At 47.5% G+C, this 16,547-nt stretch overlaps 1 protein-coding gene and 1 non-coding gene across 2 annotated transcripts; both read right to left on the bottom strand.

Moving 5' to 3' along the window:
* Positions 1-8,773: 8,773 nt before the first annotated feature.
* Positions 8,774-13,121, bottom strand: TRIM52 (tripartite motif containing 52). The gene is made up of 2 exons (XM_036847053.1): positions 12,288-13,121; positions 8,774-8,842 (listed from the first exon to the last, which is right to left on the bottom strand). The coding sequence occupies exons 1-2, from the start codon at positions 13,092-13,094 to the stop codon at positions 8,774-8,776; spliced, it is 876 nt and encodes a 291-aa protein (XP_036702948.1). The 5' UTR covers positions 13,095-13,121.
* A 2,607-nt stretch (positions 13,122-15,728) lies between these two features.
* On the bottom strand, positions 15,729-15,801 carry TRNAR-UCU. Its single transcript has one exon. It is a non-coding gene; the product is annotated as a tRNA-Arg (tRNA).
* Positions 15,802-16,547: the final 746 nt, after the last annotated feature.

Here is a 16,547-nt window from a genome sequence, read left to right as displayed (position 1 = left end):
CTGATGGTTTTGGTTAAGGAACTCCATGCCCGGAAAGACTTAGTCCACCCAGGACTAAGGCAGGAATGGGTCACGGAGCGGAAAACCGGGGATGAAGGAAAAATCAGTCTGTGGGCTTCTGGACAGTAGCCCGCTCCCGCCTAGGCAGAAACTGAAAGGCCCCAAGAGGAAGGACCTCCAGGTTCTGACTTCTCGGTACTCAGGCCAAACCACTCACAGAAAGGTGAGGGGTTTGCGTGTCCAGGCGTGCTCAAGTATTTCATTACTGTTTGTAACATGTATTAACTTTATTTTCTCATCTGTGAAATGAGATTGGGAATAATAGTACCTACCTCACATGGTGTGGAGAGTAAATGCGTTAAGATAGGTAAAACGCCCAGAAAAATGCCTGGCAGAGTAAATGCACGCAACTTAGTGAGCACCTCTTGGGTACCAGACCCTATTTTAGGTCTTGGGAATACAGCTGTGAACAAGATAAAACGTACCTGTTCCTTTGTTGTTTTTTGAGTTTACATCCGATGGGATGGGGAGAAGAGAGCTCGAGGGGGAGATTTTAACAACGACAGGAAGATGTGGGAGAAAGCCCTGAGAATTTATGGGGGCGATAATGTTCCAATTGGAGGGAAGAGTCAGTGCAAAAGTACAGAGCTGGAGCGTTGGAGGCCGTGGGGACCAAAACAATGAGATGGAGGTGGGGGGCGGTCGACAGAGGGCCTCGCAGTCTAGGGGAAGGACCTTGGAAAGCCGTGCTAGAACGCCTGCCTTTGGTTAAAAAGGCGAGGGGCAATGGCAAAGCTGCTGTGGGTTATGGCCACTCAAGTGGGCGAAGAAGGCCAGAATCCGTCCCTGAGAGCAGCTACTCTCCTGGTCCCTTGCAGACCCCTGCCTTCCTCCGCAGCCATGCTGGGGTCCTCCATAGCCTAACAACTATCCTTTAAGGCTTCCAGGCTTGTACATCACCTGACTCCATGGCGCCCCCAACTGGCTATCCTGTCGCTTTTCCAACACTGAACTCTACCCCCACCCACGTGTTTTGTTTTTCCTGTGGTCCTGGTAGACCCTTGCGTTTACTCACCCCAGTATCCAGCTCGCTGCGCACGACTCCCGCCATGCCTGCGCCCCACTAGGCACTCAGCACAGCGGAGAGGTGAGCGATTCTTGGTCATCTCAGTGTGGAATGTGAGATGTGTTGCCCTCAGGAACACTGGCTCCTACAACTCCTACCTCCACTCTCCAAAGACGCCATCACTCAATCACATTATTACATTTTTTCCCCTCGAGAAACCTCATTCGGCTCTCTGTTTCTTGAACTTGCCCGGGGTGCCCCTGTGGAATCTGCATCCCTGAGGTAGGACACCAGGAGACTAGGTTTAAAAGGGGCCAGCCAGGCCCTTCACGCCAGCTCAAAGATGGGACCTTTCTGTAACACTAGGCTCTTTTCCAGAAGCCTCCCAGACAATCCCTGCCCTCCCGGGTTCCCCAGCCCACCTCTGCCCAGCCCCTCCCAAGTCCTCCTTGCCCTGCCTCTGGGCCGAGACCCTTGAAGGTACCTTTCCCAACCCGCAGGCCTTTCCCCACACTTGTCTCTACTCTTGAGATGATTCTCGCAGTGCCGCCTCCTATGGGGCCAAGGAGGGAATTCAAGGTTTTGCCCTGGAGCCCACCAGGACTAAGCCAGTGATGCCAGCGCAGGAGAGAGAGAAATGGGATGTAGTGGAATTTCCTGTCGACCAGAGACCCTGCAGGATTCAGGCTTTCCACTTCAGAGTTTTCCTCCAACCACCACCTGGCCTATCCTTTCTTGGAGGGTAGGCCAACAGGCCACAATGCCACTGAAAGACAATCTTTAGCCGAAGGAGGCCTTGCCCCAACCCTGGGGACGCTGGGGACCTCTGGCAGTAGCTCTGGCAGGGGTTGGGGGGTGGGGTGGAGCAGCCTTTCCTGCCCAGCCCCAGCTGCAGTTGAGCCCCATCCACGCCCGCTTCCCTCAAGGGCATCTGTGGCTCCCTGCTGGGCATCCAGGTCCTCTCTTGGCCCGGTTAGGGTCCACCTGGTCTCCTCACTCCTCTCAAGTAGGAATCTGTAGGTTCACTCTCGGTTAGCAAACGGAGCCTGGCCCCTTCCAGCAGAGTGATGTCCCTCCGCTGCTGGACAGTTTGAGAATCAGCTGTGCCTTTCACAACAAAGTCTACTAACTACCCCAGCCAGGTTGGGCCGGGCCTCCAGGCCTCTTCCTTCTCACCCAGGGCATCTTTTCTCCAACCTCAGGGAGGTGGAAGCCTGCTCTCACCTGCCCTTTGGGGAAGATTCAGCTCTCCTCCAAGCCACCTTCCCACTTCTCCAGGCTGCCCACACCCTATAGGCAGAACTGGTCCTGGCCCCGAGTTTAGTGTTGTCTCACCCACTTATCATCTGAGCCCCTGGGCTGCCCCATCTTTCCCGTCCCGACGGGCACCACCTCCATTCCACACAAGGTAAGAATCCCACGGAAGAAATTGGAGAGGCTCTTCTAAGGAAGTCTGTCTCACTATTTCTTTTCTGAAGGGAGCCCCCAGGACCCACACAGCTGGAAAGAGCCCCTTAGGCTTCTTGCCAGAGGCCCATGATCTCCAGGAGCAGAGGCCTCCATCCCCTCCTGCCAGCATTCAAGAGGTGAGAGAGGTCTTCCCTTGAATGCTGAGGTGAGGGCTTCTGTAGGTGCTGGGTAAGGGACTGAGGGAAAGGTGTGTGGCCAGGACCAGAGGGCCTGCTGACTGCCAGCCCTGGGCAGGCGGTTTCCCTTCATTTTACTGTCCTTCTGCTGATTCAGTGTGGTTGGCTCTGGCATGCCTCATACTCTGTTGCTGTGATTACATTGGCCCTCGCTTGCTCCTCCAACTCATCAGTTCTCTCCCACACAGAACACACATTGTTCTTCTGCCTGGAAGGCCCACCATGTCTAACCCCCCTTTTCTTAGTTAAATCTAAGCTTCCTTCAGGTCTCAGCTCCGGTTGCCACATCTGGGAAGCCCTCTGTGACCCTCAGATGTAGGTCAGGCTCCTTTTATTTCATGCTGTCATAGTGGTGGTGCAGTGTTTGTTGGGTCTCGTCTCCTCTGAGTGCCCTAAGGACAGGGACTAGGCTGTTTCTGCTCACATGTTGCATTCCCAGCACCTGGTAGAGGGTTTGGTATGAGGAAGATTCTAATCTTGGTGACCAGCCTCACAGGCTGAGTAGTTAGGGGCAAGTAGTTAAAGGGAGGGCGCTCCGGGCAGAGGGATCAGCTTGGGAGACGAGGTGTGCAAGTGGTTTGCATGCACAAGTTTGGGAGTGATGGTTTCAAGGAAAGTAGAGTGAAACCCAAGGTGGGCAGGGAACCCTAGTGCTTTTGTCGTGAAACCCAGGACAGTCTCTTTAGGATTATCTCATCCCTCCTGCCTAGCCTTGATTTTACTGAAAGGCATCTGTAGTCAGAGTGAAGGCTAGGTTGGAGGAGTAAGACTAGAAACAAGTAGAGTTCAGAAGTTGGACAGGAGGGTCTCCTAGAGGATCATGAGAGTCTTACAAAGGAAAGGACAGAGGACTTAACCAAAGGCCTTACGAGTGAGGGGTTGACCATCTCTTCCAATCCATCTCTACCCTGCTTCCTTTACTCCAGGGTCTAGAGTTGGGTTCTGTATACAGAAGCTATTTAATGATTGAGGCCTAAAGAATTAAGTTCAAAAAGGCTGGAGACAAGGAAATGTGAGACTGTAATTATAGGTTCTGTTCCATTCTTCCTAGTGAGAGGTGGGGATGTAGCATTAAATCAATGCTGGGAACAGATCTTACAAAGAAATTACATGCCATTTTTTAATGTCTCTTGAAAAAGATTCCTTGTCCATCTTCGTCAGTAATCTGAGGTCTAACAGTCGCCCAGAAAGCTGCTAAGGCATTCTGTTGGGTCTTCCCTGTGAGAGGGACTGTGGGATTCCCCAGGGCCTGGGTGCTTTACCAGATGTGCAGAGTCAGAGGCTATGAAAGTGGGCATGATCTGGTCAGGTGGCTGTATTCCAGGCAGGACTATAAGAAATGCCAGCAGAAGGCAAGCTTCTTGCCTTGTTAAAGGATTTAAAGCAGCATTAGGTGGTAGGGAGAAACAAAAGGTGACCCAAGGTGCCTGTTCTCAGCTTTTTACCAGGAAGAGGATATCATATGAACCAGGGTCAGGAGATTATGTTGAAATGGAACGTTGAGGCTAGCTAGCTCACTATAGGATATGAGAGCTGAGGAGACAGCCCTCAGCTCTCATAACCCTTCCCTGCTCACACCTGGGTTAAACAGCCAAGAGCCTGCTAAGAAATTCCATGCTTTGCTACAGAGGGAGAGAAGGGATTTTATATGCCTAGGAAATGGTAGACAAAAAAGGGGGTGTGACCTCCAGGGATCCTCTTGCAGGCCACCTGGATCCCCATTTATCTTTGCAGGGGCCCTGCTAGATGCCAAGTGGAATTGTCAACCAGAAGGCTCTGACCAACTCTGGATCTGAATCCTTTAGGATGGGGGAAAAGGCAAGGAAGGCCTAAGCATGAACCTCAGTTAGTGAGATAGATATGGAGGAATGAACCTCCCTGTTCTTTAAGGCTATATCTAATTCAAATCCCTGAGGTATCCATTTTCCCCCCTTTTTGGAAGGAGGATAGTTGGGGAGAAGAGTAGCAGGTCTCCTAGTAACAGGAGCCTTGTGGCATCTCCTCCTGTACTTCCCACATGCACAGATGGGCTGTTTCCCCAAGCCCCAGATTCTCATACTATACCTCTGAGGACTCTGGTTTGTGGGCAAACACTATCATTAAAAGTTAAATTTATCATTACCTTTAGCTCTCACAGTCTCCTCTTCAGCCCTGTTATTCTTAGGATCTCTCACTTCATCTTCTCTCTTTAACACTGCCAGCACACACTGCTTTCCCTTCCAGGACTCCAAGACCTCCTCACCACCTTCTGTCAGGATCTAGTGTGAAAGGAGAAAGGGAAGAACCTACTTACCTGCTTTAATACTAGGTTCTGCCCCTCATCCCATTTTCAAAAAGTCAGGCACCAAATAAAACCTTGTTTATACTTACACTCCTGTTTTGAGGTTCTAGCCCCAGCTCTTTTTGGGACGGGGGTAATGGGTTTTTTTTAGCTGCTTTTCACTAGAGTTCTCCCCTGTCACGTCTCTTACATGTGATCCACATGGATCGCAACTGTAACCGGCTCAAGGCCATTTTGGTCAGATTTATTAAAAAAAAAAGCTGCCTTTTCTCCTTTTATACCTAAAAATATCACCTTACAGCCGTCTCTCTCCTGATTGAGAAAAGAAAGTTGTCTTACTTCTCCTTTTTCTTCTTCCCTTTGGACTTTACTACTCCTGAGGGTCCTAGGAAGGACCAGAATTCAACCTGCCTTTTTTGTATAGAACTGTACAGTTCAACATGATTTGACAGCCACTAGCCATATATGACTATTTAAAATTAATTAAAATTAAATACAATGAAAAATTCGGTTCCTGAGTTGTACTAGCCACGTTTCAAGAGCTCAAGTCATATGTAGCCAGTGGTACCTCTACTATATTGCACAGCACAGATTTAGAACACTTCCATCATTGCAGAAAGTCCTTTTAGAGCTGGTATAGAGGGCTAGTGTCCCTGTCTCCCCCTTTTTGTAATCCTATTTTATCAGTCAATAAATATTTGTGATAACTTCACTGTTACAGGATAGCTTTCAAAGGTGGTAAGGGATCAGGGGTGGGAAACAGCATAGAATCTCTTGGTCCTATAAAGGTTTCAGAAGGCATGGCATAGGGGCCAGAGGTTGATGGCCAATCTAAGGAGGAGCCTTAGATTTTAAGGAAGTGCTTTAAGGGCTGATGTTATATAACATGTATCAGCCCAGGGCTTCTCCCACTCTGACAGGAACAGAGAGGCTCTGGTCTTACCTATAAGTTCTGAATAATACTTAAAAAAACAAAATAAACAATTGCCCTATGGCCCTGCTGAAACTAAGGAATAGCTGAAGTGATTGCCTTTTCTTACTAATTGTTTCTAGATTTTAATTTCATATACTGCTTTATCTGTTTTAGTCCTTGATGGCAGTGATGTAGGCAGCTCTAATGTTTACAGAAGGCCTGTTGACCCTGCCACCTGTATGCCAAGAGCTGGGAGAAGTGGGGGTCATATCAATTAATCCACTGATGCTAAGGCTACATTTAATAAAATTCCAGATAGGTGAGGCTGTTCTTCCACTGAACACTTTTGTACACCTGTGCTAGGCACTGGCTATAGGGCCTAAGTGAGGCTAGTAATGGCACGTCTGTAGATACGACCACTTTTCCCTGAGACTAGACAAGTGGTTCTCAACCAGGGATGCTTTTGCACCACCCCTCCCCAAGACATCTGGCAAGGTCTGGAGACATTTGTGGCTGTCACAATGGTGGAGGAGTGCTACATACACCTAGTGGGTAGAGTCCATGGATGCTACTAAGCATCCTGGAATGCACAGGACATCTCCCGCGCCCCAAAGCAAAGAACTACCTCACTCAAAATGTCAAGAGTGCTGAGGCTGAGAAACCCTGGCCTAGACCACAACATGGATCAGTTCTTCGTGCCAAGACTAATCATGCGGTCCAGGGTCAGAAGGATAGTAAGTAAGGCTAACAAGACTAATCATGCGGTCCAGGGTCAGAAGGATAGTAAGTAAGGCTAACAAGTGTCTGATAAATTGGGAAAGAAAAAAATTAGGAGTCAGTGCAACAGTGACCTCCATAAAGCTGAAGGGCAGGTATAACTGGAGTGTGTTTAACTGCACTAGAATGCTAAGAGCTACGGTCATGGTGCAGTTGGAGTTCAGGATTTCAGATGTGTAGCAAGTCTGTGAAGATGAGGTCCAGGGTACAGCCACAGGAGTAGAGAGGAGCAAGTTTAAACAGTCTGACTTGTGATACAGCAGTCAACAGCTGAACCTAGTAGGGAAGACATTCAAACACATGAGCGTCTGGTGCATATAGCTATCAGTTTTTCTCAATGGTTTTGTAACCCACACCTTTACCTTCCATATACCTTAACATCTCACATTCTGTCTCCTTCAGTGTTATTTAAAATTTCAAAATTAAGTTTCATGATTAAAATTAATCAAAGCAATGGTAATTCTGGAAGGCAAAAATTTATTCAGGTGATGTAATAACCATGTCACTATTAAGCCTTAACTTTTCTTTCCTGGATGGTGTAGAAGATGCAACAAAACACAAGCTGCTTTGACAGCGCTCTTGCAGTGTTTTCTCCCACAGTTAGTTATACCAAAAAAAAAAAGCTTTTAAGATATAAGGAGAAAATGGAATAACAAATGGATTAAAGTCTGAAAGTTTCTAGTCAAAACAATCAGACTTTGAGTTCCACAAACTCCTCCTTAAGTTTTACCAGTGAGGACTGAACATCAGTGTGAAACATTCTTCCCCAAAGCTACCGCAGGTAGGTTTCAAGAGCAAGGTCAAGAACACATCACCCAAAATAGTTTTAGATTCCCTTCCTTCCTTCCTTCCTTTTCCTTCCTTCCTTCTCTCTTTCTTCCTTTCCTGGAAATAACATTCATGTAACTTATTCTCTAAAGATTGGCCAAGAAAATTAAGACATTTTAAGCATGAGTTTGCTATCTGTAGCTAGATTTTTGGCAAGTACTTAAAGTATTTCATAATGAGCAGTGATGTTGGTGTTTGCCCCTTGACATTTCAGGATCAATGTATTTTAAGCTTCAATGTGTTAAATTATGCTTGAAGTTTTAATTTTTGAAGTTTTAAAGTACAGATTCTTTATCACTGGTGTCCCAAAATCAGTTCTGTCCATAAATTCAGCTGAACTAAGTTCTCTGACAACCAAGGAACCTCAGTATATGACAGAAAACACTCTCAACAGCATTCAGATCTTCGAAAACCAAGGCAAACTGGGATCAAATGTACTATTTTTCACAACAGTTATGCTGACAGCAAGGCTTAAGATTCCCAGTAGATAATGGGCAGACTGATGGAAGTCGATGCTTGGTGGTGACTGCTGCAGTACATCTTTCTTTTTTAAAATAAATTTATTTATTTATTTATTTTTGGCTGTGTTGGGTCTTTGTTGCTGTGCCCAGGCCTTCTCTAGTTGGCGGTGAGCAGGGGCTACTCTTCTTCATTGCGGTGTGCAGGCTTCCCACTGCGGTGGCTTCTCTTGTTGCGGAGCACAGGCTCTAGGTGCGCAGGCTTCAGTAGCTGTGGCACATGGGCTCAGCAGTTGTGGCTCATGGGCTCTAGAGCACAGGCTCAGTAGTTGTGGCGCACGGGCTTAGTTGCTCCGCGGCACGTGGGATCTTCCCAGACCAGGGCTCGAACCCGTGTCCCCTGCATTGGCAGGCGGATTCTTAACCACTGCGCCACCAGGGAAGCCCTGCAGTACATCTTGAATGCCAGTTTTCTTGAATTTTTGACAAAGACCCATATCTAAAACATGCCATTGCTGTAGCACCACCAACATATACTCCTATACTTTTTTTCTTCCAACTAAGTTCATTTCATACAACTTCAAAAATATTGTCTTTAGTGCTCGCTTAGTGAAAAAAGCACATCCACAGTTTTTAAAGCCTTATTCTGAACGTAAGCAAAGCACAATTTTCTTCATCAGTAGATTAATCTCAACTAATAGCAAAGAAGGATGAACTGTTTTTTTTAAAACCTGACGTTTGATATGCTCAGTCAATGAATTCAGAGTTCAGACGCAGAAGTCGATGAAGAAATTCTGGAATTCCTCAATTTCCTCTCAAATTTGTGGCAGCATTCGGAATGCAAGGTTTCACAAGTTTCTCCATTTTTTTCTCCTTTGCAATTAAAAGGGCTATTTAATAGTAAGCTTTCATTGCCTTTGAAGATTCCTGTTAATATTCCAATACTGTCCAATCTTAAAACTGCAGAGAATTGTGCTTTGCAGAATACTGTTTTTAGTGGTATAACTTTAACAGTGTTTGGCATGTGTCACTGCCCAACACTTTCAGATAACTCAGCTGAAGAAGTTGACCCTATCTTCTGCATCATACATGAATCCATACTTGATAAAAGCCTCAAAAAATTTTTGGCTGCCATCTTTAGCTACCTCAAAGGAGAAAACAGAAAAACAAGGAGTACTGATGATGGAAGCATCTGGTCCCCCTTGCAGAGCGATGAATGATTTTATCAGCGGCAGCTGGGTGGCAGGGCAATACAGGCATCCAGTTATGCCTGAGCCTCAAGAAGTGAAATCTTTGTTCATTTGCTTTTTTTTTTTTTGTTTTTGTTTTTAATTTTTTGGCTGCATTGGGTCTTCCTTGCTGCACGCAGGCTCTCTCTAGTTACAGAGAGCGAAGGCTACTCTTAGATGCAGTGCGCGGGCCTCTTACTGCAGTGGCCCCCCTTGTTGGGGAGCACGGGCTCTAGGCGTGTGGGCTTCAGTAGTTGTGGCACACGGGCCTAGCCACTCCACAGCATGTGGGATCTTCCCAGACCAGGGATCGAACCTGTGTGCCCTGCATTGGCAGGCAGATTCTTAACCACTGCGCCACCAGGGAAGTCCCCATTTGCTTTTTATACACCTGTCTGCCGCCTAAAACCTGACATCGTTTAATGGTGCCCTTGGTCAATCTAAATGATCTTATTTTCATAATCCTCTGATTCTAGCTTGAAGAGTCTAGACGAACTCTAACTAATGGGATGGACAAAATGGAAGATGTAAATAAGTAAACTTTTCAGAGCTAAAAAGCCTCTTCTTATACAAAATTAAACTTTAAGGAATAGCAGTATAAATGGCACCATATCCACAACAAACATCTCTGGGTATCCAACTAATTATACACCTCATTGACAATAGGCCTTACTCTGAATGATTCTTGCTCCATCTTTGTATTCCCACCAACCAAGGAGTTCTTTCCAATTTATTTCTTATATTATGAAAAATTAAATCTTTTTTTCTTTTTAACATTATAATACTAAATATGATTTTATAAATGATAACTCTCCCCATACCCTGCAATGCTGATACAATGTGTGAAGGGAGGGGGAGAGAATGCCTTTCTTTTCTGTTCCTGAAAATCACTGACCTATTCCTTGAGTCTATGAGTAACAACTCCCGACTTATAGCCCCTAAAGCTAAAAAAGCTTGATCACCTCCAAAGTAAGATTAAAATTTTGTTGAATTAGTAGCCGACAAGAGAGAATTTAACGTAACCAGAACTGTGTGGTGGCTAATGTATAGCATATTAAATAAACCATTATATAAAAATAGTTCCATATAATGTTAACTATTATTGTGAGAGTTTTGTATACTACGATTCTAAATCATGCTACTGTAAGGTGCATGTTTACCAATGAAAGGAAGTGACAAAACTATAAACTGTATAAAGAATGAAAGAATATGTCAGTTAATAACAGTTTACACATAGCCTACATAATTTTTACGCCTTCAGTGTAACTCCTATGTTTGGTAACACCATCAACCTAAGTTCTGGTATATGTTTGAAAATAAAAGTTTTATTTATTTTTTAAATATTACATATTTTGAAAGGGATTATCTCCAATTTGTTTAACTTGGTTTTGCTGTTTATACTTACTAAGGTGCTTTATAAATAACTTCTGAGGTTTCAAATGAGAGTCAGCTGGCCTCCCCAGATGAAAAGACCACCTCTTTTCTCTTGTCTAAATTGGCTTTCAATTAAAATTTTGGTTTCAAAATCCTTTCTAGAAAATCCTAGCAGAGGAATGAAAGGTTACCTCCTCTCCTCAGCTTCAATGTACCAAAACCCAGAAATATAGGACATAGTTTCTTCTACAAGCAAACTTAATTATTACCCTGGGGGGAAAGCATGGTAGTAGGGTTTATCCTTAAATCATATTAATATGATGGAATTAGCAGTGGTTTGTAGTGAAGATGTGTGTCTTAACTGTGCACTTGCCAATAGTTACTGTGAAACGGGGGTGGGGGGGTGATGATATTATCTAATATATAATGCCTGTAGGGCAGTGTTTTGTTTGTGTTTTGAAACCAAGTATACACCTGTGTACATATAATTTAAAAGTTTCATAAAACAATACTTACTTACCCTTACTGTGCTCCCATGCACTCTGATATTTTCTGTTTCATTTAAAAATAATGCTGGGCATAATCCATTTATTTTAAGACCCACTAATTGGTCAAAATCTATGGTTTGAAAACCACTGCTGTAGAAGAACATGAGGAAATACATTTTATAAACTGTAAAGCACTACTAAGACGTGAGCAGCTGCTATTGATTATAAGACTTTTATGGACTTGAAGACAACCTCTCCCTCCTTGGGTACTGCTAGGAGTCACATCCATCTAGGCTTTTTGACAGTATTCATGCTGTCATTGAGACAATTTTCTAATTCTCAGATCAGGCCTAGAAAGCAAGGTTTTAACCAAATCAGAACCCAAAGAAATGAAAGGAAACTAGAGGAAAGTCAAACTAAAGAAACATCTGTTTAGCGCTTTATGGTTTATAAAATACTTTCACATATATGATCTCTTTTAATCTTAACAAGCCTAGGGGAAGAGTAAAGCTAAGAGGTTGAGACTTGGCCAAGATGAGACAGTAAATTGCAGAGCCAGGTCATCTGATCCTAAATCCTTAACTTCTTCCACTCTGATAAAATACCAGGTAAGGAAAGTGATCAGGCCAAGAGGTTTATTCTGATCCATCAAAGATGTTTATGCCCTCTGCCTTTCTCTACAGGGAAAATGGGCCCTACTGAAGGTGGGGAAGTGACCCCAGACTTTGGGAGGGTGGGTGTGTCCAGCTGCTCTTCTTAGTCCAGGAATCACACCTGGCTTTTTGGTCTAACCAGTATTAGTCCTCTGTTTTGACACTGCTTGTGCTGACGTCCTGAATGTCTGTTATCTACAAGTACCGTGGCTTTCCATTCCTATGTATTAGGGATCCCCGAGTCTTGGTCAGGTATAGACTCAGGACTCACATCAGAGGGAAATTAAGTACTGGGGGTGGGGGGGGGTCTGTCACTTATACCCCCTTATACTTCGGTAGATTGAAAGGGAGTAACAACAGTGGTCAGCTCCCAGTTACTGTCTTTTGTCTTTACTCAGTTTCCTCTGGGGAAGCCAGTCAGCCTCAGCCAATGTCTCCTTCCTCCACATATGCCCATCTCTCTCCACCCTGTGCCCCATCCCTCACAGAAGAAGAGGCTCAACTACCAAGTCCCCAGCTCCCCTGGTCTCTCCTCCACTCCCTTCAAAACCCCACATTCCCTCATGCCGCTCACCTTGTACTCCTGCACCACTTCCTCCATTGGCACCACGCTGTGCTGTTTGTGGCTCCTGGATTCTCGGCACACCACACAGATGGCCTCGTTGTCCACCTCACAGAAGAGTTTCAGAGCTTCTTGGTGTTTGGAGCAGATGCCCTGATCATTCCCCTGGCTCCCTCGATTAGGAGTGGGGCACATCTGGCGAATTATCTGGACCGTGTTGGCCAGCTGCAAGTTGAGACGAAAGCTGCGACTCGTAAAGCTCTTTTGGCATTGGGGGCAGGTGAACTGCCGTGGAGGGGCCGGGGGAGGAGGCCGGTGAGTGTCAGGATACAGCTCTTGGGCGTCCTCATCGTGTTCTTCCAATATCTCCTCCTCTTCTTCTGGGTAGACGTCAGCTCTCAGGTCATGTCTCACGCCTCCCAGGTAATAGTCCGTATCCTCCTCTTCTTCCTCCTGGTCCCACACATAATCCACGTTGTCCCAATCCCTTACGCCACCGTCACCGTCCCAGAGTTCATCATCCTCTTGGTCCTGGAGCAACTCCTCGTCAGCATTCCCCTGGTATAAAACCTCTCGAATGGAGTTGCCCCATCCACCGATGGCCCCCACCGCCTCCTCGTCCTCCTCCCATTCAGCTTCCTCTTCGTCCCTGACTTCCTCATCATCTTCCTTGCCCCACAGCTGCGTCACACACCCTCGGCAGAAGTTATGCCCGCAGCCAACGGACACGGGATCCTTGAAGTAATCCAGGCAGATGGCGCACACCGCTTCCTCCTGAAGTGTCTGCAAGGCGTTGGGAGCAGCGGCATAGCCAGCCATCTTAACGCGCTGCCGGTTGGTATGGATGCGTCAGCTCACAGCTGAGAAGCAGGGGACACACCTGCAGGCCTGCCTCCAAGCTACGCTGGTGATCCAAAGCTGTCCCCAACCCTGCTCTGCCTACTTGGGCCCTCAGAGAAGCCTTGCTCCACTCTCTCAGACTCTCCCCAGCTTTAAGTGCGAAAGCCCCAGGCCCGAACTCACAGCTGCCCTCGGAAGGCAGTGGGGGTGGAACCAGGCTGCGGCCCCCACTTCCCTTCGAAACTCAGCGTGCAAACTCAGCTCTCTCCACGTTTCTCGCCTCCCTCCCGGTTTGCCTGACCCGGCGGCGTCCACCTCAGGCGTCCACCTCAGAAGCCGGCGCTCCTCACCACGCCCTCCCGGTTTGCCTGACCCGGCGGCGTCCACCTCAGGCGTCCACCTCAGAAGCCGGCGCTCCTCACCCCGCCCTCCCGCTTTGCCTGACCCGGCGGCGTCCACCTCAGGCGTCCACCTCAGAAGCCGGCGCTCCTCACCCCGCCCTCCCGCTTTGCCTGACCCGGCGGCGTCCACCTCAGGCGTCCACCTCAGAAGCCGGCGCTCCTCACCCCGCCCTCCCGCTTTGCCTGACCCGGCGGCGTCCACCTCAGGCGTCCACCTCAGAAGCCGGCGCTCCTCACCCCGCCAGAGGTGACCGAAAATGACGTAGGCGCGTTAACCCACACTCGAGAGGGGGCGGACTGGGCGGACGGAGGGCCACCTCTCTATGGTTTCCCCCGGCGACGCGCCCCCCGGAAACCCCTGCAGCCCATCCAGCCGCCTCAGACAGGAAAGACGGCCTGGTCAGAATGGGTGGAGGCTGCGAGAGAATCAGTTTAAGCCACTGAGCGCCCTAATCAGCCAGACGCAGAGGGTCCAACAGCCGCTCAGGAAACCCCGTCCCCAGATGAACCCAAAAGGGTGGGGACTGCGGTGGCCGACCCCTGGTGCTCTCGTGCACTTCCGGCCCCTCTACCCAGAGGCCTTTGTGGTAGGGAGGATTCTATCTTCACTGCTGCAGCGCTCGAGGGAGTGGTCTGTAGCAACCTGGTGGGATCGAGCTCGCTGCGCAGTTGGGTGGCGGTGAGATCAAAGGATCTCGCGTGAAGACTTGGGTGCTTCCAACTTTACTCAGACCAATTCACCCCTTTCTTGCTGCCTGCCCTCAGCAGGCACCAACTTCGCCTGTGGATCTTTTTACCTCCATCTATAATCCTTCCATTCACCATCCATGCATGCATCCACCCGCCCAAATAACCATTCATTTTTCATCCATCCCTCTCTCTCCATCCATCCATCATATGCATGCATAACCCATCCATCCATTTATCCATCCACTTTCATCTATCCACGTTATAGGAACAAAAAAATGAGTAAGGCATGATTGTTCCTTCCAGGAGTATAGAGTTATAGGCGAGCGGTCGTCCTTCACTGAAGGTTCACAAGGTTTATTTTTTTCTTTTTTTAACTTGACCCTCAGTAAGAAGTACATTGCACATATTTATCCAATGCAGACTTGCATATATATGACAGAAACAAAACTGGGGGAAATTGTTCGTTTCCTTAGGGCGTTCAAGTCACTCTGGTATGTTCTGTTTTACTTCAATAAGATGCTGTTCAACACCCACTGGAGTGATTGCACCCCTCAATAATTGGTCACCCCTCAATAATTGGTCACTTTGGTTTGAGGAACTCCACCTGCCCTAATGGAAACTTCAACGAGCCTTCAAACTTTCCCTCTCTGGGCCCAAACTTGGACTCTAAGTCCCACAGAGCAAGAATGGTAAATGTGCTATTCAGCATTGTACACATAGCTCCTCTGTCATAGTGCTGAACATATAGCAAGTACTCCCTACATATCTGCTGAGTAAATAAATGAAACCCAACAAATTGCTACCATCAAGTCCTGCTGGTTTTTATCTCCTCAAATCTAGGTCTTCTCTATCTCTGTTCCTTCCAGCCTACATCTGACCCCATTAGCTTCCAAATGGACAAGAAGTTTCCTGAAGGGTCACTTGGCCTCATTTAAGTCCATCTTTCAGCCACCAGTACCATTCACCTGAAATGAAAGTCTGACACACTCAAGCCAAGCTGTTGCCTCTATGTCTTTGGGCATGTTGTTCACTCACCTAGAAGGCTCTCACCTCACTGCTTCACTTGGATATAATCCCTAATTAACCTTCAGGTCTCTGCTCAGGCATAATCTCCTGAAGGAGACTCTTCCCTGAGGCTGGCACCAGGCTGTGTTCAGACCCCAACTCTGTCACTCTCTGTATGACCTTGGATTAGTTTCTTAACATCCCTGTGCTGCAGTTTCCCCATCTGCAACATAAAGATATAGTAGCACACACGTCCTGGGTTGTTGTGAAGTTGGATTAATTGTAGAATGGTTTGAACAGTGCCCACTGGAGTTATCTTTTTATCCTCATCACCTGCCACTATATTCCTTTCCTGTAGTAGATAAGCCTTAGAAGAAACTCTCCCTTATCTCCTATTCTCTCCCACTTTGAGTAGGGTCAAGTGATTTGAACGCTGAGGGGAAAAATAATATGCCATGTGTCATCCTAGGTTTTTTGTTTTTTTGTTTTTTTCTGGCCATAGTGCTCGGGATCTTAGTTCCCTGGACAGGGATCGAACCCGTGCCCCCTGTAGTAGAAGCTCAGAGTCCTAACCACTGGACCACCAGGGAAGTCCCTGTCATGCGAGTGGTTCTGAGAGCCTTTTGTCTGGAGAGGGAGGGAGTTGAAACCCAGGTCTGACCTGCCTAAGGTGGGACACCTATTGGTGGTGTTTTTGTTAGAAAACTAGCAAGTAAACTCCCGTATACAATCTGGGAACCATCCTGGAGGTCATGACTGACCCTGAGAAGCCACGGGGAAAATATGAGCAATGAGAACTGGAACTGAGTTTCAAGGCTGGAATACTTCCCCATCTCTGAATGCAGATTCTCCCCTGCACGTGGAAGCGGGTGGGCAAAGAGCTGGGGAGCAGACCAAGGGAAGAGGGGGCTGCTTATAAAAGCAAGTTCCTGCTTGCCCCAGGGAGCAGAGCCCAGGTGGGAAGGAGAGCTGGAGAAAGAGCAAGGGGGAATGAGGGGAAGAAGATGGTGGGAGAAGGCTTGTGGGATCATCCTGAAGGAACTGTTGAGACTTAAAAGGAACATACAGTGGACACCCATTATCAAGAACACCTAGGTGGGGGCTTCCCTGGTGACGCAGTGGTTGAGAGTCTGCCTGCCAATGCAGGGGACACGGGTTCGGGCCCTGGTCTGGGGGGATCCCACATGCCGCGGAGCAACTAAGCCTATGAGCCACAACCACTGAGGCTGCGCATCTGGAGCTTGTGCTCCGCAGCAGGAGAGGCCGCGACAGTGAGAGGCCCACACACCGTGATGAAGAGTGGCCCCCGCTCGCCGCAACTAGAGAGAGCCCTCGC

Source organism: Balaenoptera musculus, chromosome 3, assembly GCF_009873245.2.
Source record: "Balaenoptera musculus isolate JJ_BM4_2016_0621 chromosome 3, mBalMus1.pri.v3, whole genome shotgun sequence".
Classification (NCBI taxonomy): domain Eukaryota; kingdom Metazoa; phylum Chordata; class Mammalia; order Artiodactyla; family Balaenopteridae; genus Balaenoptera; species Balaenoptera musculus.
The sequence above is the reverse complement of the archived record's forward strand: the minus strand, read 5'-3'. Positions and strand labels throughout refer to the sequence as shown.

Excerpts from the sequence above, each read along its gene's own strand:
- TRIM52 (XM_036847053.1), bottom strand. The coding sequence starts at position 13,094 with ATGGCTGGCTATGCCGCTGCTCCCAACGCCTTGCAGACACTTCAGGAG. Across the intron at positions 8,843-12,287 it reads AAGTGGTGCAGGAGTACAAG|GAGAAAAAAATGGAGAAACT; the intron begins GTGAGCGGCATG and ends TTAATTGCAAAG.